The 23,970-nt window shown below is 44.7% G+C and overlaps 1 protein-coding gene across 9 annotated transcripts in view; it reads left to right on the top strand.

The window, feature by feature from the left end:
* Nucleotides 1–23,970, top strand: part of ULK4 (unc-51 like kinase 4) — an 819,452-nt gene that overhangs the window by 408,262 nt on the left and 387,220 nt on the right. For all 9 annotated transcript variants that reach the window (XM_056520600.1, XM_056520601.1, XM_056520598.1 and 6 more), the window contains 2 exons: nt 5,554–5,605; nt 5,714–5,808. In XM_056520600.1, coding sequence (XP_056376575.1) covers nt 5,554–5,605; nt 5,714–5,808 — 147 coding nt within the window. The remainder of the gene's footprint in view (nt 1–5,553; nt 5,606–5,713; nt 5,809–23,970) is intronic.

Raw genomic sequence — 23,970 nt, 5'->3', positions numbered from 1 at the left:
AACTCCCAGCAAGCCCAGACAGCAAACTGCTGTCCAGGCATGCTGGGTGTTGTAGTTTTGAGACCACTGGAGGTCCGCAGGTTGAAGACCACTGCGGCCTTCATCATCGTCCAGCCCCCCCCCCCCCCCCTTTTGTTTTGTACTCACCTCCCCTCAGCGGGAAGTTAGGGTGAGCTAGTCCGGGCCATCTATGCTGCAGGGACCGTCCGGTGGGGAAGGTTAGTCATTGTGGGCTGTCCATTTTCACCGGGGGGGGGCCTCTTCTCCTCGCTTCGGGCCCGGCCCCGGAGTAGTGACGTTGCCTTGATGACAACGCAAAGGGACGTTGGGCATGCTGGGAGTTGTAGTTTTGCAACATCTGGAGGTCCGCAGGTTGAAGAACACTGATGACAGGCGGTGATGAAGGAGTGGGGGGGATGATGACCAAGGCCGCAGGGGTCTTCGACCTGCGGACCTCCAGAGGTTTCAAAACTACAACTCCCAGCATGCCTGGACAGCCGATGGCTGTCTGGGCATGCTGGGAGTTGTAGTTTTGCAACATCTGGAGGTCTGCAGGTTGAAGACCACTGATGAAGGGATTGACAGACGGTGATGATGAAGGGGGGGGGGGGGGGTATGATGACGGGTGTCTGGTTGATTACATGGGGAGATGATGTATTTCCCACCCTAGGCTTATAGTTGAGTCAATAAGTTTTCCTGGGTTTTGGGGGTAAAATTAGGGGCCTCGGCTTATATTCGGGTTGGCTTATACTAGAGTATATACAGTAAACAGATGAATATGGCAACTTCAGACATTTTAGAATTGCTCCGAAGGATGGAAACCCATAATTCTTTTGCTGATATCTACTATCTGATAGCTTATATTTTTATTTCCCCATCACTCCAAGGAAAGAGGCAAGAAGGCCCTGAAATTAGGTTTTAAACTCCTACCACAGGTAAACCTATAACTACCTCACTTAGCAAAAGCATTTAAAGCCATGACATTTTTTTCTAGACTTAACCAAGCACAGTCAGCTTCTGTAAACGACTGACCCAATGGATTTTTTATATAGTGAATTATAAATCAATGATCTGTTTGTAAAAATTGCTTGTGTCCTGTACACTACTAAACCACTTCATACAACTTAATTAGAAAAGCAGAAGTCTAGCACAGGTAAAGAGCAAACACAGAAGTCTTTATTCTTTAAAATCCAACATCAGAACATGGAACAAAATGACATGTTTCAGGTGCCTAAGATATGTACAGTCATACCACATATTCCACAATTTTTTTTTAAATTAACTGGTGCCAGAAAGTTAAACAGAATTGTAAATGATATTTGTATCGAAGGGAGCTCGGCACCACTCTCTGTATATAAAAGGACGGGAAAGGCTGGGACCCTTGATGACTTCTCCCCTTGCAACTGCTGGAGGTACATACAGGTGCTGCTACGCTGATAGACTGTGTATATATTCCAATAAGAAGAAGAAGCGGAGCACTCACCAGGCCTTGAATGCAGGTAAACTTTATTGACCGGATCGATCAAAGGCACATCAGGGGGGAGATGGTACAGACAGGGGAGTGTGTCTTAGAGACGCGGGGGTATCCTCTCAGTGACGGACCGTTGCGCGCCGAAGCGCTTCTCCAGACCGGTCTGAAGAAGCGCTTCGGCGCGCAACGGTCCGTCACCGAGAGGATACCCCCGCGTCTCTAAGACACACTCCCCTGTCTGTACCATCTCCCCCCTGATGTGCCTTTGATCGATCCGGTCAATAAAGTTTACCTGCATTCAAGGTCTGGTGAGTGCTCCGCTTCTTCTTCTTATTGGAATAGAATTGTAAATGACTTCTATTAAAAAAGCGTAATCCTTCCAGTACTTATCAGCTGCTGTTATGATCAACAGGAGGTTTTTTTCTTTTTGAATTTAATTTCTGTCTGACCACAGTGCTCTCTGCTGACACCTCTGTCCATTTTAGAAACTGTCCAGAGCAGGATAGGTTTTCTATGGGAATTTGCTCCTAATCTGGACAGTTCCTAAAAGGGACAGAGGTGTCAGCAGAGAGCACTGTGGTAAGGCAGAAAGGAAATTCAAAAAGAAAAGAAATTCCTGTGGATCATACAGCATCTGATAAGTACTGGAAGGATTAAGATTTTTTAAGTAGAAGTCATTTTCAAATTTGTTTAACTTTATGGTACGAGTTGATTTAAAAAATATTTTCCAGTGGAGTACCCCTTTAACCATATTTATCTCTTGCATTGAAGGGACAGCTGCTCACAGGGTCCTTCAGTAAGGAAAATTGTGTGGTATCTCCAAGATGAGCACTGTCCATATACCATCTTATTACCATCTCCTAAAGCATTGCACCGACAAGTACTTAGGTAATCTTTATAAATGAAAAGTCTTTTGAGAAATCAAGTGTACAGAGTTCCCATATATGTAAAAAGACAGACTTCAGATAATAATTAGCCATTAAATCCCACTGTGGCACCATTTATGCATTCAAAAGAGTTAATGGAGACATATAATATAATGATGATAACAAGTCAGTCAACAGCAGCTCGTGGATGGTTTACAGGTGTATACCTTGCTTAAAAAAAATGAATAGAAAAATGAGTAAAATCAACCAAAATTGTCAAAATGTTAGATTACAAATATGCAATTTTTGCATTTAAATTTGACTATAGAGTGAATGTTAGCACTATATATCCTTTAAATATTGTCTGATATACCAAGTATTATCTTCATTTGCATAAACTAGTAAATCTTCATTAACATTCTATGGGAAACTGTATCACAGAGATGCTTATCCCTTATCAAGTTTGTTGTTTATTCTCATAAAGTGAACATTACAAAGATGTCTACTATGATGTCTTTTTATGTTATGATGTCTTGCATTGTACCTTTTATTATAGTGTTGTAAAAATAGTGGCTCCAGAGCTGTATGTATCTATCAGGACCTCTGCATGTGGCATTCCAGCTGTTTGCAGGTGCTGCACGTAATGACGTGCAATACAGGGGCCGGAGCATCGTTACGTCATGGCTCCGCCCCTCGTGACGTCACGGCCCGCCCCTTTCAATACAAGTCTATGGGAGGGGGCGCGGTGGTCGTCACGCCCCCTGCCATAGACTTGCATTAAGGGGACAGGCCGTGATGTCACGAGGGGCGTAGCCATGATGTAACGCTGCTCCGTCCCCTGTATCGCCGTCATTACGCACAGAGCGAACTCGCTCTGTGCTGTAATGATAGCGCAGTGCCGCAGCGGGGATCCCAGGGCTCCCCAGCAGCGGGACCGCGGCGATCTGACATCTTATTCCCTATCCTTTGGATAGGGGATAAGATGTCTAGTGGCGGAGTACCCCTTTAAAGACGTCTAACAGACTGTGCCGGCTACTACTGCATTTATTTGTAATATAAATTGATGCCTTTAACATTTATATGATTTTGGTCTAGCCTTCAAAACAATCTGTTAACTTTGTTTGTGGCCCTTGAGCTAAAAAAAACTTTTGAGGATTGTTGGCCTTCACTGTAATACAATGTAGAATCCTGCCAAGCCCTTTAGTTCATTCAATAACTTTAATTCTAATTCTTTAGATTTAAAAAACAGTTAGCACTAATTAATTCTTATAGGGTTTGATGGAAAGAGCAAGTCCCAAGTGCAGCTACCTCTTTATGAATTGCAATGGGTAAACTGCATGTGTTGAATCCACAAATTGTGCAAGATGTGTTACCCATGGTACTATTTGTGGGTCCTATGGATATACCTTATATGTGTAAAATGAACATATTCATTGTAACATTTATGATGTTGAAGATAAGACAACATTGTCTAGGTGACAACAGAACGGAAAAGAAGGGTGGTGTAGGCTTGACGGTGGCCTATTTCTGGCATGATTTTTTGCCTGTTGCCATATGTGGGAGAGTTGAGGCCTTTTTTTTGTAATGTTTATATTTACACTGCTCAAAAAAATTAAGGGAACACTTAAACAACACAATGTAACTCCAAGTCAGTTACACTTCTGTGAAATCACACTGTCCACTCAGGTAGTAACACTGATTGACAATCCGTTTCACATGCTGTTTTGCAAATTGAACAGACAACAGGTGGAAATTATAGGCAATTTGCAATAAAGGAGTGGTTCTGCAGGTGGTGACCTCAGACCACTTCTCAGTTCCTATGCTTCCTGGCTGATGTTTTGGTCACTTTTGAATTCTAGCGGTGCTTTCACTCTAGTGGTAGCATGAGACGGAGTCTACAACCCACACAAGTGTCTCAGGTAGTGCAGCTCAGCCAGGATGGCACATTAATGTGAGCTGTGGCAAGAAGGTTTGCTGTGTCTGTCAGTGTAGTGTCCAGAGCATGGAGGCGCTACCAGGAGACAGGCCAGTACATCAGGAGATGTGGAGGAGGCTGTAGGAGGGCAACAACCCAGCAGCAGGACCACCACCTCCGCCTTTGTGCAAGGAGCGCTGCCAGAGCCCTTGTAAAATGACCTCCAACAGGCCACAAATGTGCATGTGTCCACTCAAAAGGTCAGAAACAGACTCTATGAGGGTCCGAAGTCCACAGGTGGGGGTTGTGCTTACAGCTCAACACCATGCAGGACATTTGGCATTTGCCAGAAAACACACCACTGGCAAATTCGCCACTGGCACGCTGTGCTCTTTACAGATGAAAGCAGGTTCACACTGAGCACATGTGACAGAGTCTGGAGATGCCATGGAGAACGTTTTGCTGCCTGCAACATCCTCCAGCATGATCGCTTTGGCAGTGGGTCAGTAATGGTGTGGGGTGGCATTTCTTTGGGGGCCGCACAGCCCTCCATGTGCTTGCTAAAGGTAGCCTGACTGCCCTTAGGTACCGAGATGAGATCCTCAGACCCCTTGTGAGACCATATGTTGGTGTGGTTGGCTCTGGGTTCCTCCTAATGCAAGACAATGCTAGACCTCATGTGGCTGGAGTGTGTCTGCAGTTTCTGCAAGAGGAAGGCATTGATGCTATGGACTGGCCCACCCGTTCCCCAGAACTGAATCCGATTGAGCACATCTGGGACATCATGTCTCGCTCCATCCACCAATGCCACGTTGCACCACAGACTGTTCAGAAGTTGGCGGATGCTTTAGTCCAAGTCTGGGAGGACATCCCTCAGGAGACAATCCGCCACCTCATTGAGAGCATGCCCAGGCACTGTAGAGAGGTCATACGGGCACGTGGAGGCCACACACGATACTGAGCCTCATTTTGACTTGTTTTAAGGACGTTACATCAAAGTTAGATCAACCGGTAGTGTGGTTTTCCATTTTGATTTTGAGTGTGACTCCATATCCAGACCTCCACGGGTTGATAAATATGATTTCCATTGATAATTTTTGTGTGATTTGGTTGTCAGCACATTCAACTATGTAAAGATGAAAATATTTCGTACAATTAGTTCATTCATTCAGATCTAGGATGTGTTATCTTTAGTGTTCCCTTTATTTTTTTGAGCAGTGTATTTTTGTTAATAGTGATAAACGCATACACTTTAACTGAACCACAATTAATTTTTTTTTTTTTATTATTATTCTTTACAGAACCAAATCAAATCTGTTGACGCTGGTGAGACTAATTTGGAAGGAGCAGTGGGTAAGTGCATCTCAGGGCAATCCACAACATGAAAGAACTACCAGAAGAAAGGTTAATTGAGCTTCCAAGAGTCCTACAACAAAACAATGGCTTTTTTTTTGTGACCAGGTCAGGCTGCATCAGATGAACTGATCAGGACAGCTCTATCAGCATTTGAAGCTGTGACACAGCATCCCGTCTTGTTGACACTTCACCACTCCCCAGTAAGTCTTGGCTGCACTTGAAACAATATTTTCCTACGGGTTGGAGGAGCTCCCAAGAGCCTTCCAAACAATCACTAGCATTTAGGGTCATGCCTAAAACAAGGCAGTGAAGCATAAGCAGCTTACATATCTTATCTGAAATATTTTCATTGCCCTTTATTGCATGTCATATTATTCACAAACAATCTAGACCAGGGGTGGGAAATTATTTTTTCCATGGGGCCACATTAGAAACTAAAAAATTGTGAAGGGCCGATTAGTTTCCCCCAGATTAGGCAGCATAGTTGTCCCCCAGATTAGGCAGCATAGTTGTCCCCCAGATTAGGCAGCATAGTTGTCCCCCAGATTAGGCAGCATAGTTGTCCCCCAGATTAGGCAGCATAGTTGTCCCCCAGATAAGGCAGCATAGTTGTCCCCCAGATAAGGCAGCATAGTTGTCCCCCAGATTAGGCAGCATAGTTGTCCCCCAGATTAGGCAGCATAGTTGTCCCCCAGATTAGGCAGCATAGTTGTCCCCCAGATTAGGCAGCATAGTTGTCCCCCAGATTAGGCAGCATAGTTGTCCCCCAGATTAGGCAGCAGTTGTCCCCCAGATTAGGCAGCAGTTGTCCCCCAGATTAGGCAGCAGTTGTCCCCCAGATTAGGAGCAGCAGTTGTCCCCCAGATTAGGAGCAGCAGTTGTCCCCCAGATTAGGAGCATAGTTGTCCCCCAGATTAGGAGCATAGTTGTCCCCCAGATTAGGCAGCATTGTTGTCCCCCAGATTAGGCAGCATTGTTGTCCCCCAGATTAGGCAGCATTGTTGCCCCCCCAGATTAGGCAGCATAGTTGCCCCCCCAGATTAGGCAGCATAGTTGCCCCCCCAGATTAGGCAGCATAGTTGCCCCCCAGATTAGGCAGCATAGTTGCCCCCCAGATTAGGCAGCATAGTTGCCCCCCAGATTAGGCAGCATAGTTGCCCCCCAGATTAGGCAGCATAGTTGCCCCCCCAGATTAGGCAGCATAGTTGTCCCCCAGATTAGGCAGCATAGTTGTCCCCCAGATTAGGCAGCTCAACCGCCCCCCCTAACACACACACACACTGACACAGACAACACATACAGAGACAGGCACTTATAAATACACATATAAACACACACAGACACATATACACACGGACACACAGACACATATATACACAGACACATATATACACAGGCAACACAGACACATATATACACAGACAACACAGAAACGCTCACCCGGACGGAGTTTAGAGCTGAGGGGAGGGGGCGGAGGGAGACAGGATACATGGCCTCTCCTCTGCCTTCAGAGGTTCTAACACTACACGGCATAGAGAAGGCGGGGGAGGGGAAAGAGTGCACGCCCCCCTCCCTCTTCCTGTCAGCACTTCCTGTCATCGCACGGGAGCATGCCATTTTATATTAACAAAAAAGGAATCACAATTTTTTGTTCAAATTAAGTATTGTAGCAGATGTCCAACTGTGGCCTAAAAATATAGCTTAGTACCTATTGTCTACTTATAATCTGAAATGTTATGAAACAGTGTTACAATAAAACTTTAAGGGGTATTCTTTAAAACAACCATAGGATATGCCAGAAATGTTTCTTAGAAGCAGCCAAAGGTGAGGTGGTTGGGATGACAAAAACAGTTGAGCCGGATGCCTTAACCAATTTGGGTAACTCTCCATTGTCATTAATTGAAGCTCTGCGAGCGACATCCTCCAGGGTTGCATAAATTGTGTAGTTCCATGATCCAAGCAGTGCAAGAGAGAGGTGGCATCTGGTAACTATAAAAACAAGTACACTAAGCGATTGTGTGAGCTGGCGATTGTGATTGTGTGAAGTATACAAGTGGGTGTAAGTATAAAAGTGATGGGGACTTAGAATTAGGGGAATACTGTAAGAAGTATTGTGAGCATTGTTGAGTGCATTTCTTTCTTTTTTTTTTTTTTTTTCTCTCAATCTTTTTTCTGTCTGGGAGGAATACAGGTGGAGAGAGGGTGGAGCAATTAATAAGCAGCTGATAAATTGCAGCCGTTTGCAGCCAGCTATCCCTTTGCATTCACTTCCAGGCAGTGCAAGAGAGAGGTGGTATCTGGTAGCTATAAAAGCAAGTACACTAAGCGATTGTGTGAGCTGGCAAATGTGATTGTGTGACGTATACAAGTGGGTGTAAGTATAAAAGTGAGGGGGGCTTAAAATTAAGGGACTTTACATTCAGGGAGTTTAATTGAAATATTTGCTTCTGTTTTTTACTGTTTATTTTTACAATCCCCAAAACTAAGATGGCCTCCAGGTTGGAAAATGCAGTCCAGTGTACATCTTGCACGATGTATGTAATCCTTGAACAGCAGTTTGAGGGTGCATGATGTTGTGCGAGTTGTCCATTTGGAAGCCCAGATCCTGGATCTAGAGGCGCAACTGACAACACTGAGGCATATTGACAACTTGGAGAGGAGTCTCCTGCTCACTGAGCAAGCACTCTCTGGGGTAGAGGTGTGGCAGGATAGTGGGATGAAGGTGCAGGACAGTCAGGCAGCTAGCTGGGTTACAGTTAGAAAACAGGGTAGAGGGAAAAGGGTAAAAGTGTCAGGGAGGTCCTGAAATGACAAACCCCAACAAGTATGTCCGGTTGGCAGATGAGGGGATGCCATTTCAGAGCTAGCAGTACTGCAGCAGGACTCTGCCTCTGACTGCCAGGGTGGGGGTGTCTGCTCCAGTAAGGAAGGGTGGGGGGGGAGAGTGCAGGGTAGGCCAGACGGGTACTGGTAGTGGGGGACTCTATTATTAGGGGGACAGACAGGGCGATCTGTCACAAAGTCCGGGATCGCCAACCAGTGTGTTGTCTTCCTGGTGCTTCAGTTTGGCATATCGCGGATCAGGTTGACAGGTTGCTGGGTGGGGCTGGAGAAGACCCAGCAGTCATGGTACATATTGGCACCAATGTCAAAGTAAGAGGTAGGTTGAGTGTCCTTAAAATTATTTCAGTGACTTAGGCTGGTAGCTTAAGGTAAGGACCTCCAAGGTAATATTTTCTGAAATATTACGTGTACCACAAGCTACACCAGAGAGGCAGTGGGAGATTAGGGAGGGAAACAAGTTGCTCAGAAGCTGGTGTAGGAAGGAGGGGTTTTGGTTCATGGAGAACTGGGCCGACGTCTCTGTCGGAAACCGTCTCTACCGTAAGGATGGGCTGCACCTTAATTTGGAGGGTGCAGCTGGGCTTGGGGAAATGGCATGAATGGTGGAGGAGTGTTTAAACTAGGGAATCGGGGTTAGGGAATCTACAGTGTAGAGGGGGAAGATAGTGTTGATAGAGAGGGGGACTTATTAATGTACCCGGGGGGGGGGGGGGGCGGAGGGAGGGGTTAGAATAGATAATAGGGATGGGCTTCATAGGGAAAAAATATACACCTTTGAATTGCATGTTCACGAATGCCAGAAATGTGACCAATAAAACTGACGAACTGGAGTTGATAAGGAGAATTATACCATAGTGGGTATAACAGAGACATGGTTGGACGATAGCTATGACTGGGCGGTCAACATACAGGGTTATAGTCTATTCAGGTAGGATCAGACAAAACTGTAAGGGGGAGGAGTTTGTCTTTATGAAAAGTTCACTCTGAAGGCTGCACTGTGGGAGGATATATGGGGGGAAACGATAATGTGGAGTCATGGGTAGAATTATATGGAGATTAAAAATGAAAAAATTCTGATGGGTGTTTGCTATAAGCCACCAAATATAATGGAAGAGCCAGAAGATAAATCACTGAGGCAAATAAACAAGGCAGCAAATCAAAATGATGTGAAAATAATGGGCCTGGGAATCTCATAAAGGTTTCTGACTATAGCTTAAGACAATTCTGTCCCAAATGGTGCAGGGCCCGACCAGAGGGCGCACCATACTGTACTTAATATTAACTAACAGACCTGATGGAGTAACTAATGGGCAGGTAGAAGGACACCTAGGAAATAGTGAGCATAATATAATACATTATAACTTGTTCTGCTATAAGGGAATCTCTCGAGGGGCCACAAAAACAATGAACTTTAGGAGGCAAAATTTGATCAACTCAGAGAAGCCTTTAAAGGGGTTATCCACCATAAGGTGATTTTAGTATGTACCTGGCAGGCAGTAATGGACATGCTAAGGAAGGATCTGCGCTTGTCTTGGGGCTAAATGGCTATGTTGTGAGATTACCATAATACTGTGGCTAGCTTTTTGTGAACTGGTATTTCCTGTTTGAGTTTTCTTCTTTTGCCTACAAATCCCATAATTCAATTTTCCTCCCTCCCACACATCAGCCATTCCATCTATTGAAGCATAAATGAGCTGCATCCATTCAAAAGACCTGTGGTTTTCAGTCAGGGTGCCTACAGCTGTTGCATTAGTTGCAGATTGATCTCTCTCCCACCAAGCAATCGCTCCACCCATTGAAGCAGACAGGCTCCCTGTCATCAGCTGACCAGTGAGTCAGGTCTCGGCCGCATTGCAATCTGGGAAAAGTCATTTTGTATGCTGTTAAAAATAAATATTGGGGTGAAAATCACAGAAGAGGTAAAGAGGTGACCCGGGAATTATAGGCCTGTTAGTTTAACCTCCGTTGTATGTAAATTGTTTGATGGTTTTCTAAGAGATGCTATTTTGGAGTATCTTGATAAAAATAAATGTATGACCCCATATCGGCATGGATTTATGAGGGATCAATCCTGTCAAACTAATCTGGTCAGCTTTTATGAGGAGGTGAGCTCCATACTGGACCAGGGGGGATTGCTGGATGTTGTATATCTTGATTTTTCCAAAGTATTTGATACGGTGCCACATAAAAGATTGGTGCATAAAATGAGAGGGATTGGGCTGTTTGGGGTTGGGATGTTTGCAAGTGGCTAAGACTGGCTCAGTGATAGGAAATAGAGGGTGGTTATTAATGGAACTTATTCTGGTTGGGTGACTGTTACTAGTGGGGTACACAGGAGTCAGTCTTGGGTCCTATTCTGTTTAATATATTAATTACTGACCTTGTAGAGGGGTTGAATAGTAAAGTAGCAATCTTTGCAGATGATACTAAACTCTGTAAAGCAGTAAACACAATAGAGGATAGTGCACTGTTACAAATGGATCTGGATAGGTTGGAGGTTTAGGCTGGGAAGTGGCAGATGAGGTTTAACACTGATAAATGTAAGGTAATGCACATGGGGAGGAAAAATCCAGGCTGGGATTATGTATTAAATGGGAGAACACTTGGGACGACTGACGTGGAAAAGGACCCAGGGGTCTTAGTTAACATTACATTTAGCTGTATTGACCAGTGTCAGACCACACATAGAATACGGTGTACAGTACTGGGCACCAGTGTACAAGAAAGATATAGTGGAGCTGCAGAGTATTCAAAGACTGGCAGAATGGGAGGGAATAGGAGGACTACAGAAAGATTATCAGAATTAGGGTGATCTAGTTTAGATAAAAGACGGCTTTGGGGTGACCTAATAACTGTATAAATCAGGGGAAAATACAGAGATCTCTCCCATGATCTATTTATACCTAGGACTGTATCTTTAACATGGGGGTATCCTCTTCTTTTAGAGGAAAGAAGGTTTCTACACCAGCACAGATGGGGGTTCGTTACTGTAAGGGCAGTGAGACTGTGGAACTCTCTCCCAGAGGAGGTGGTCATGGTGAACTTGATAAAGAGTTGAAACAGGGCCTGGATGCATGTCTGGAGAGTAATAACATTACAGGTTATTGATATGTGATTTATAGGTACAGAAGGTTGATCCAGGGATTTATTCTGACTGCCATATTTGGAAGGAATTATTACCTTGAGTATTATTTTTTTTTTTTTTTGCCTTACTCTGGAATAACTCAGTAGGGACTCATTAGGGATATAGGTAGAACTTGATGCACTTTTTTCAACCTTATGAACTATGTTACTATGTTACTCTGTTTCAGTAAAACTACAAATTATGGAAACTACGGAGCTTGCGGAGCTGTGTCATTTGGACAGCTCCCAATCTTGTCAAGCACTGACAGGTATCTATAATATAGAGAGAGAAGCAATCACTGACCACTACAGAAGGTCATCACAACTTAACCCCTTAAGGACGCAGGACGTAAATGTACGTCCTGGTGAGGTGGTACTTAACGCACCAGGACGTACATTTACGTCCTAAGCATAACCGCGGGCATCGGAGCGATGCCCGTGTCATGCGCGGCTGATCCCGGCTGCTAATCGCAGCCAGGGACCCGCCGGCAATGGCCGACGCCCGCGATCTCGCGGGCGTCCGCCATTAACCCCTCAGGTGCCGGGATCAATACAGATCCCGGCATCTGCGGGAGTTCGCGATTAAAATGAACGATCGGATCGCCCGCAGCGCTGCTGCGGGGATCCGATCATTCATAACGCCGCACGGAGGTCCCCTCTCCTTCCTCCGTGCGGCTCCCGGCGTCTCCTGCTCTGGTCTGTGATCGAGCAGACCAGAGCAGGAGATGACCGATAATACTGATCTGTTCTATGTCCTATACATAGAACAGATCAGTATTAGCAATCATGGTATTGCTATGAATAGTCCCCTATGGGGACTATTCAAGTGTAAAAAAAAATGTAAAAAAATGTAAAAGTAAAAGTAAAAAAAAAAGTGAAAAATCCCCTCCCCCAATAAAAAAGTAAAACGTCCGTTTTTTCCTATTTTACCCCCAAAAAGCGTAAAAAACATTTTTTATAGACATATTTGGTATCGCCGCGTGCGTAAATGTCCGAACTATTAAAATAAAATGTTAATGATCCCGTACGGTGAACGGCGTGAACGAAAAAAATTTTAAAAAGTCCAAAATTCCTACTTTTTTAATACATTTTATTAAAAAAAAAATTATAAAAAATGTATTAAAAGTTTTTTATATACAAATGTGGTATCAAAAAAAAGTACAGATCATGGCGCATAAAATGAGCCCCCATACCGCCGCTTATACGGAAAAATAAAAAAGTTATAGGTCATCAAAATAAAGGGATTATAAACGTACTAATTTGGTTAAAAAGTTTGTGATTTTTTTTAAGCGCAACAATAATATAAAAGTATGTAATAATGGGTATCATTTTAATCGTATTGACCCTCAGAATAAAGAACACACGTCATTTTTACCATAAATTGTACGGCGTGAAAACAAAACCTTCCAAAATTAGCAAAATTGCGTTTTTCGTTTTAATTTCCCCACAAAAATAGTGTTTTTTGGTTGCGCCATACATTTCATGATATAATGAGTGATGTCATTACAAAGGACAACTGGTCACGCAAAAAATAAGCCCTCATACTAGTCTGTGGATGAAAATATAAAAGAGTTATGATTTTTAGAAGGCGAGGAGGAAAAAATGAAAATGTAAAAATTAAATTGTCTGAGTCCTTAAGGCCAAAATGGGCTGAGTCCTTAAGGGGTTAAAGGGGTACTCCTGTGGAAAACTTTTTTTTTTTTAAATCAACTGGTGCCAGAAAGTTAAACAGATTTGTAAATTACTTCTATTAAAAAATCTAAATTTTTCCAGTACTTTTTAGGGTCTGTATACTACAGAGGAAATGGTTTTCTTTTTGAAACACAGTGCTCTCTGCTGACATCATGACCACAGTGCTCTCTGCTGACATCTCTGTTCATTTTAGAAACTGTCCAGAGAAGCATATATTTGCTATGGGGATTTTCTCCTACTCTGGACAGTTCTTAAAATGGACAGAGAGCACTGTGGTCATGATGTCAGCAGAGAGCTCTGTGTTCCAAAAAGAAAACCATTTCCTCTGTAGTTTACAGACCCTTAAAAGTACTGGAAAGATTAAGATGTTTTAATAGAAGTAATTTACAAATCTGTTTAACTTTCGGGCACCAGTTGATTTAAAAAAAAGTTTTCCATGGGAGTACCTCTATTATGCAAGTGATTTCTACTGGTGCCCAACATCAAGAAGTTGAAATTTCAGGACCCATCCAATTTTTGTCTGTATGACATGTCAGAAGTCCTTAAAGAGGCACTGTCATTATGAAAAACTTTTTATATTTTGTATTACTACTAATAAGATGATTTTTTTTCAATGTAGATTTATTTTAAAAATGTAAATTTTACTAAAAAATTAAAATAGCCGCCACTAGGGGTCATCTATCTTTATGTAGACAGACTACTCTGTATTTTGCAGCATACTGGATACCAGACGTAAAGTGTGTTGGTATCCAATATAGGAAATCACCATTGCACCACTACAGCCTTAGATTTGCAACAGCTGGTGATACAATCTTTGTAAAACTCTGTTTTAGAGCTGTATATTATCCAGCTGTGTGCCTCAAGCTCTGGCAAAACTACAGACAAAGAATGTGTGGGCATAAAAGTAACACTGCTCTAACACAGTGCTTTACAAACACTGCAGCTCCAGCTCTTTCAAAACTACAACTCCCAGAATGTTTGAATAGCAAAAGCTTTGCATCGAGTCGTGAGCTGATCGGTGAGTGCAGGAGTTTTCTATATTCTTGGATTTCGAGTAACTATTGAATCTGTCTTCTTACTATGTCCTAGCACTGCCGCAGACTCAATAGTTATGAACCGGATGACTGCTAAGCTGCTATCTATTACTCCTCATCTGTGACATTGGCTAATAGATATTAGTGGTGCCGTCTTACCCCTTCTTGTTGACACATAAAGCTGTTACTATGTGTGTCATTCAGCTTTTACAGACTCCTGAAAGTCTGATCAGCTTCTTTGTAATTCACGAGTCAGAGAAAGCTTTGGCTGTTCAAACATGCTGGGAGTTGTAGTTTTGAAAGAACTACAACTACCTGCCGGTAGTTTGCGCGAAAACAGCCGTTTGTTCGCCTCTGAGCACCCCCATTTTTGCTGTCCGGTGTCCCCGGTCTTTCCCGTGAGAGGAGCATCGAGTCGTGAGCTGAGCGATGAGTGCAGGAGTTTTCTATATTCTTAAATTTCGAGTAAATAGTAACAGCTTTGTTAATTGGCATCCAGCTTTACTAGGAACAGATAGATAGAAAATGTATGCATAAAAACTACTGTGCAGTGATTTGCAGACTGCCAGGCTGCTCACAGACTCAGAGCAGATGAGTCATCCACCGTGAGGGAGAGAGACGTACACGCCCCTCCACAAGGCAAGAAGACAAAGCAAGTGAGCAAGATATAAATGCTGTTTGTTAGGAATATATACTGTATTTATCGGGGTATACCACGCACCGGCCTATAACATGCACCCTCATTTTACCAGGGATATTTGGGTAAAAAAAGTTTTTTGCCCAAATATCCTTGGAAAAAGGGGGTGCGTGTGTGTGCATGCGTATACCCCGATACACCCCCAGGAAAGGCAGGGGGAGAGGGGCCGTCGCTGCCCGCTTCTCTCCCCCTGCCTTTCCTGGGGTCTAGAGCCCTGCTGCCGCCACTTCTCTCCCGCTGGCTATCTGCGCCGCTGCCCGTTCTCTCCCCCTGGCTATTGGTGCCGGCGCCCCATTGCCGGCGCCGATAGCCAGGGGGAGAGAAGCGACGTCGGCAATGGGGCAGTGGTGCCAATAGCCAGGGGGAGAGAAGGGGCAGCGGCACCCATTGCCGGCGCCGCTGCCCCGTTGCCTCCCCCATCCCCGGTTGTATAATTACCTGTTGTCGGGGTCGGGTCCGCGCTGCTTCAGGCCTCCGGTGTGCGTCCCATGCGTCGTTGCTATGCACTGCACGACGCGGCGCAATGACGAGTGACGTCATTGCGTCTCGCAGCGCATAGCAACAACGCAGGGGTCGCACACCGGAGGCCTTAAGCAGTGCGGACCCGACCCCGGCAACAGGTAATTATACAACCGGGGATGGGGGAGGCAACAGGGCAGTGGCGCCGGCAATGGGTGCCGCTGCCCCTTCTCTCCCTCTGTCTGTCGGCGCCACTGCCCCATTGCCGGCGCCGCTTCTCTCCCCCTGGCTATCGGCGCCGGCAATGGGGCGCCGGCACCGATAGTCAGGGAGAGAGAACGGTCAGCGGCACCGATAGCCAGGGGGAGAGAAGGGCCGGCAGCAGGGCTTTAGACCCCAGGACAGGCAGGGGCAGAGAAGCCAGCAGCGCTGGCGGTCTCTGCACCTGCAAAGCCGCTGCAGTTCAATGATTTAAAGCGCCCACTTTAAATCATTGAACTGCAGCGGCTTATCGGCGTATAACACGCAGGTAGACTTCAGGCTAAAAATTTTGGCCTAAAAAGTGCGTGTTATATGCCGATAAATACGGTAGGTCCTAGACACATTAATTATCAGGATTAGGTACTGAGTAACATATCATTTTTTTTGGTTTTCTTTTATTGGCACTATGACTGGTATGTTTTAAAGTGAACGTACACTTCAACTGCTATCCACAATGATATTTATTAGAAATGGGTGCTACCATTTTAAACAGTCTGGGCAGGCTCTTTTGACAAGCACTTACTTCATTCCCTGTTTCTGAAGTTTCTATTTTTATTTTATTTTTTTGGGGGGGCGGGGGGGGACACCAAGAAAAATTCCAATTCTGCTGCATGGCGTTTTTTCGGCCAAAAACGCTGTGGCCAGATGTTAGCTGTAAATCAATGAGAAATCGCTAAATTCTCTTTCCACTTGGCGTTATTCAGTCTGGCATTTTTTTTTTTTATCCTTTTGGCGGTTTTTCACTTTTTTTTAGCTCCTTGGCGGTTCTGCAAAGTCACAGCATGTTGAGCCAATGGCGTTTTGTTCCCTGAAATCTTGGCGTTTTTCTCCCATAGAAGTCTATGGGAGTTAAAAAACGCCAAGAAAAACGACATGTGGGTTTTAACTTTGGTGTTTTTGTAGGCGTTTTTTTATTATTTTTTGGACTTTAGCAATCCAAAAAAGTGATGGAGATACCTTTTTTTTAATAAAATTTCATAGGGTACCATTAAAAAATAAAAAAGATACAGTAGTGAAGGAAAATTTGTATGTAACAAAATGTATCTTTTTTTTATAACAACATTTTTATTAATTTTGAAAACAGCAATCAATTTATGTGTGCGGATAGGCACAAAAAATTTAGCCGACAAGAATAAAAATGTGTGTGTTTTTCACTTTTTTTTCTTTACTTTATGTTTTAAGCAGTACTACTACTCCCAGCATCGAACACACTGTTCCATGATGGGAGTAGTAGTACCTGTATTAATTGACAGATCACCCGGGTCCGTTGCGATCCTTCTGTATAATTTATAGATGCGGACGGCCGCTCTTTTATGGTCCCCTGCACTGCCGTATAGATACACCTATTCATATTTCCCACAGAGAGCTGTGATTGGCTAGATAGTACTAGCCAATCACAACTCTCTGTGGGAAATATGAATAGGTGTATATATACAGCAATGCAGGCACCATATAAGAGCGGCCGGCCGCATCTATACATTATACAGGAGGATCACAGTGAGTGTCAGGAGTGACATCAGCTGTGATCTTTCCTTAACCCCTTAAGGACATGCTCTGTAAATGTACGGTGCTGCTAAGAAGTACTTAGCGCACAGTGCCGTACATTTACGGCGCAGCTTTCCTGGATCACCGCGTCTCCGGACACTGGGATCGGAACGGGATGACTGCTGATATCTATCAGCAGCTATCCCGGCATATCGCCCAGGGGGTCCTGAGACACCCCCCCCCCCCCCCCCATGTCGGCGATAGCGGCAAATCGCTCATCATTTCAAACCTGCAATTTTCCGCTATTCCGGGTCAATCGGGTCAAGCAGGAGTGAGGTGGCACGGACCTGCTGGACGGTGATCGGGATGCCGATTGGAGCCGAGATCGGCGTCTGCGGGGGTCTCCTACCTTGCCCTGGTCCAGCGGGGGTCCCCTCAGAATCGGTGGCGGCGACAGGAGCAGCAGGATCGGTCCCTGCGGCAGGATACAGCGGCGGCAGGATACAGCAGGAGGTGAGTCCTGTTCACCTCCTACTGTTGCTTAGCAACAACTTGCAGCATGCAAAGCACAAGGGCATGCTGGGAGTTGTAGTTTTGCAACAGCTGGCGTTCCAACTACAACTCCCAGCATGCCCTTTGGTAGTCGGTGTATGCTAGGGGTTGTAGTTTTGCAACAGCTGGAGACACATTTTTTCTATGAAAAAGTGTGCATTCATGTTGCATAACTACAACTCCCAGCATGCACAGACTACCAAAGTGCATGCTGGGAGTTGTAGCAGTGTGCCTCCAGCTGTTGCAAAACTACAACTCTCAGCATGCCCTTCGGCTGTCAATGCATGCTGATTGTTGCAGTTTTGCAACAGCTGGAGACACATTGGTTGTGAAACCGAGTTTGTTACCTAACTCAGTGTTTCACAGCCAGTATGCCTCCAGCTGTTGCAAAAATACAACTCCCAGCATGCACTGAGAGACTGTACATGCTGGGAGTTGTAGTTTTGCAACAGCTGGAGGTTTGCCCCCCCCATGTACACGGGTGGGTTTACAGCAAGTTTTCTGCTACAAGTTTGAGAAGCGGCAAATTTTCCACCACAGCTCAAACTCACTGTAAACCCAACCATGTGAATGTATCCTAAAAACACTACACTACACAAAATAGAAAGTAAAACACTACATATACACATACCCCTACACAGCCCCCCCCCCCCCCCCTCCCCAAGAAAATTTAAAAAAAGTATTGTACGGCACAGTTTCCAAAACAGAGCCTCCAGCTGTTGAAAAACAACAACTCCCAGTATTGCCGGACAGGCTCTGACTGTCAAGGCATGCTGGGAGTTTTGCAACTGCTGGAGGCACCCTGTTTGGGAAACACTGCTGTGGGATATTTTTGTGGTGGATTCAAATCCCCAATTTAGGCCTCAAATGTGCATGGCGCTCTCTCACTTCGGAGCCCTATCGTATTTCAAGGAAACAGTTTAGGGCCACATATGGGGTATCTGCGTACTCGGTAAATATTGTGTTACAAATTTTGAGGGGCTTTTTCTCTTTTTACCCCTTATGAAAAGGTAAAGTTGGGGTCTACACCAGCATGTTAGTGTAAAAAAAAAATTATTTTTACACTAACGTGCTGGTGTTACCCCATACTTTTAATTTTCATAAGCGGTAAAAGGAAAAAAGAGACCCCCAAAATTTGTAACACAATTTCTCCTGAATACAGAAATACCTCATATGTGGGCGTAAAATGTTCTGCGTACCCACAACAAGGCTCAGGAATGAGAGCGCTCTATGTACATTTGAGGCCTAAATTGGCGATTTGCACAGGGGTGGCTGATTTTACAGTGGTTCTGGCTGAGTTTACAGCGGTTCTGACAAAAAAATACCCAGATGTGACCACATTTTGGAAACTACACCCCTCACGGAATGTAACATGGGGTATAGTAAGCCTTAACACCCCACAGGTGTTTAATTTTTGTTAAAGTTGGATGTGAAAATGAAGAAAAAATATATTTTTTTCACTAAAGTGCTGGTGTTACCCTACATTTTCCATTTTCACAAGGGAGAATAGGAAAAAAGCCCCCCAAAATTTGTAACCCCATTTCTTCTGAGTAAGAACATACCCCATATGTGGATGTAAAGTGCTCTGCGGGTGCACTACAATGCTCAGAAGAGAAGGAGCACCATTGGGATTTTGGAGAGAGAATGTGTCCGAAATTGAAGGCCATGTGTGTTTACAAAGCCCCCATAGTGCCAGAACAGTGGACCCACCCCCCACATGTGACCCCATTTTGGAAACTACACCCCTCATGTAATGTAATAAGGGGTACAGTGAGCATTTACACCCCACAGGTGTCTGACAGATTTTTGGAACACTGGTCCGTGAAAATGAAAAATGTAATTTTTCATTTGCACAGCCCGCTGTTCTTAAGATCTGTCAAATGCCAGTGGGGTGTAAATGTTCACTGCACCACTCTCTTCAAGAAAAAAAATCCAAACACAGGAAAATGCTGTGGCGTTTTGAGCCACAAAAAAAACACGTAGAAACTTGGGGGGCGATTTATCAAAATCTGTCCAGAGGAAAGGTTGCTGAGTTGCCCATAGCAACCAATCAGATTGCTTCTTTCATTTAGCACAGGCCTTTTCAAAAATGGAAGAAGCAATCTGATTGGTTTCTATGGGCAACTCCATAACTTTTCTTTAGGACAGATTTTGATAAATCTCCCCAATATCATTTTTGTCAAAATACATAGGTTTATGTTTTGTTTTGTTTTTCCCCTATAGTGAATAATGATCTTGAAAGCAGGGTTCTTGCTGTGTGTGCAGGCCACCCCCTGCCCAACCACCACCACAGAAATGTAGCAGTTGCTGTTTAAGAATTCAGGCACCAGGACTACATTTTAATGTTAGTTATTAAAAAAATAAAAAAAGAATTGTGCATTTATGAATAGAAATGACTAGTATTGAATATATAACCATGCCCTATGAGCAGGTTAGGAGGTAATTCTTAATGTGGCTGATCAATACTGATACTGAAACGTTAATAGGAAAGTCTTCTTCCTGGCCTAAAGCCCTAATTTGTGCCAGACCCCAGAGGCCAGGATATATTGAGAGATGAGCGATTATTAGTATGTCCTGTGAGAATTTGACATAGCTGCTTGAATTCTTATGAGAAATTAAAAGTTAAGGTATGGTTTTCCTACTAGAATATGTAATACAAATTGATTTTCTTGACTAAATTTTTTTTTTTTTTAAACACATTTTATTGAAAACATTTCCAATGCTTAACATAGAAAAATAGAAAAAGAAAAAAACAGTAGTACGGTCATACAGGCAATGTACAGCAATGTGGGAGCCCGAAGGTCAGACTATACATTCAGAATTAACATCTCACATAACAGGTAACCAAGGATAAGTAAAATAGAGGGCCAAATGTGTTGAGGACGAAGATGAATGGAGGGAGAGCAGCTGGTAATCAGGTATGTATCTACGGTGGTAGTTGTAAAGCTCCCAGTGTGTTTGGGGAGTAGTTCAAGGTGTATATTATGCAATGAGTTTTGCCTATTTTAATCCCTAAATAGGTGGCAGAGGAGGAGGTGACACGAACACCTAGGCCATCTACTTCTGGGAGCCAGCGGGGCAGGCAAGGTCTTATGGGAAGTAATTCCGATTTAGTAAAATTCAATTTATACCCCGAAAATGTCCATAAATGTTGTAGATGGGCCAGGACACCACTGAGTGAGGATCCCGGGTCATCTAGGAAAAGCAAGACATCATCCGCAGTCATAGTTAGTTTCACCACTTTCTCTCCCACCCTGATGCCCTAGTAGATGTCCGAGGACAATGAAGATCTGGCCAATGGTTTGAGAGCCAGGTCAAAGAGGACAATGAGTGTGGGTACCCCTGTCTTTTGCCCTTAAATAAAGGAAAAGCCTGTTTTGTAGACTCTAGCCATAGGTGTTCTATAAACCCCCGCCAGATAATCATGGAAGGCACCCTGTAAACCCATCTGGTCCATCACCATCCCCAGCCAGTCACAGCGCACATTGTCAAAGGCCTTTTCTGCATCTAAAGCCAGTAAAGCTGGCAGTTCACCTGGCAGGGAATGGTGCTGCAACTGGTCCAGAACCGCTATGACAGTCCTTAAATTTAGAGTAGCAGATCGGTACTTGATGGGCCCCGATTAATTCTGGCATAAACCTAGACAAGAGGTCAGCTAGAATTTTAGACAGAATCTTGATATCCTGATTAATGTTATAGGGCGGTATGAGCCTGGTTCTCTAGGGTCCTTGACCGATTTTGGCAATACTTTGATATAAGCTAGTGAAGTCTCCTTCGCGATGGAGCCAGATGTCATGTATTCCCAGAAAACATCCACCAGTAGCGGGGACAGCTGGGGAAATAGGGCTTTATTAAATTCACTCGTGTAACCATCAGGTCCCGGGCTTTTCTGTTATGCAGGTATTTAATGATGCTTTGAATCTCTTCTTCTGTCACCAGGGCGTTAAGTTCATCCCTCTGAGCATCCCTCAGGGAGGGGAGGTTCAGACCTCTAAGGCTGGGTTCACACCACGTTTTGTTAAATACGGCTCCCGTATACGGCTGGGAGGAGGGGGGGCGGGGCTTAATTGTGGCGCCCGCACGCAGCCGTATTCGGGAACCGTATTTAATGTATGTCTATGAGCCGACCGGAGTGAACCGCAGCCTCCGGTCGGCTGCTTTTTCGGCCATATGCGGTTTCCCGACCGCAGGCAAAAACGTGGTCGACCACGTTTTTGCCTGCGGTCGGGAAACCGCATACGGCCGAAAACAAAGCCGACCGGAGGCTGCGGTTCACTGCAGTCGGCTCATAGACATACATTAAATACGGTTCCCGAATACGGCTGAGTGCGGGCGCCGCGATTAAGCCCCGCCCCCCTCCTCCCAGCCGTATACGGGAGCCGTATTTAACAAAACGTGGTGGGAACCCAGCCTAAGAAAGGTCTCTCCATCCGATAGATCAAAGGGAGCACTGGCATAGAGATCAGAATAAAATCGTTCCAGAATCTTATTGATGAGGTGAGGGTCGGTGTGTAATAAGCCTGTGGATCCTTCAACACTGTAATGTGGGGGCATTTCCCTTTTGCCAAGTGGGCCATAAGAGGGCCAGCTTTGTTACCATGGTGAAAGAGGGCAACCTCAAACTCAGAATGGCGTAAGCGCTCCCTTCTATCTAACCAGAGCTCAAAATCAGTTCTAGCTGCCTTCCAACATTCCCTGTGTTCGTCTGATGGGGAGTTAAGAAAAAGGGCGTATGCATCACATAGGCGGGCACTAGCTGTGTTGAACTGGGTGAGGGAGGTATGCTTCAATGCAGACACATGGGCCATCAAGCAGCCCCTAGCATTGCCTTACCGGTTTCCCAATACAAGGTGGGGTTTGAGTTATGGGAATAATTATGCGCCGCAAATTCCAACCACCGGCCTGGTGGTTGGAATTTGCGGCGCATAATGATTAGCAAGTCACTCAAACCCTACCTTGTATTGGGAAACGGCTAAGGCAATGCTCAGGGGCTGCTCAAGTCAACAAAATCAGCAAGTCAACAAAATCATCATTAGTCACTAAAAAAGCGGGGTATCTCTAGAGCATGTTCGTCCCCTTCGCACATGAGGGATAAAATTGTAAGATCAGGGGAGTGTGATCTGAAAACGCCAAGTTACCAATTTCCACAGTCTGCACTCGAGAACAAAGTTCCATACTAACAAATGTTGCCAAATGTCCTGTAAATCCAACTGTTCTAGGAAAGGGGGAAGGACACAGGCCCGAGACCGTATAGGAAACACCACAGAAAGAGAACTTTTCCTATCTACTAGCGGATCTAGTACAGTGTTAGTCGCCCCCTAACATCTTCCCCACAGTAGTATCTGATTGCACCCTAGTAGCAAGATCCCTAAAAAAAGACCCATTTTCCCCCGTTAGGAGTGTAAACATTGTAAAGACTAAAATGTTCACCAATTGGAGATGTGAAAGTGTGCCTTTGGTGTCAGTGGAGTGTGAGATTAGTGTACAGGCAAAAGCTTTGTGAATGAGTGTGAGGACTCCTGCCCTCGACTCCTTAGCAGGAGAGCCATATACGTGCCCAACCCATTGCTGCAGCATCCGAAAGAAATGATGTGCAAGTAGATGGGTTTCCTGCAACAGGACTATGTCTGGACTAAATCGTTTGAGATAACGCAAGAAGAGCCTACATTTTTGCGGAGAACGCAGGCCATTCACATTTCTGGAGAGAATCTGAACTATGTGGGGAGCAGTAAGTACACTAACCGGAGAGAATTTTGGAAGGGGGATACGGCAGCGATGAGGTAGACAGTCCACACTGAGCTTTGAGCAATGGACCCATCATACACCTGTGGGGAGCAGCACATAGAGGTAGAACATAATAGTCACAGTATCGGGCCCTGTAACTTTGAACGAAACAAAGGAACAACAACAATGCATAACAAAAACAAAAAGTAAACCCATAGGGTGCCACCCGTAGGTGTATACCCTCCTTCGGGGTAAAGGACTCCCTTTTTTACGGGCAACAAAGGAATATGAGGGAAGGGGTTAATAAAATAAAAGGTGACAACCCCCCACCCGACTAGGCCATCATCGGTGAAACCCCGAACTAAGTAAGAAGATGCATCTCAGGAAAGGAACCTCAGTCTGCAGAAGAGTGGCGGTCACTGCTATAGCCGCGTCGTGGGGAGCGTTGTCGACAGCGTCTGTCCCCCTGATCAGGTGAGCAGGCATGACCT

The sequence above is a fragment of the Hyla sarda genome, chromosome 5, assembly GCF_029499605.1.
Source record: "Hyla sarda isolate aHylSar1 chromosome 5, aHylSar1.hap1, whole genome shotgun sequence".
Taxonomy (NCBI): Eukaryota; Metazoa; Chordata; class Amphibia; order Anura; family Hylidae; genus Hyla; species Hyla sarda.
Note: the sequence above shows the minus strand (reverse complement) of the source record. Positions and strands in the feature narration are given on the sequence as shown.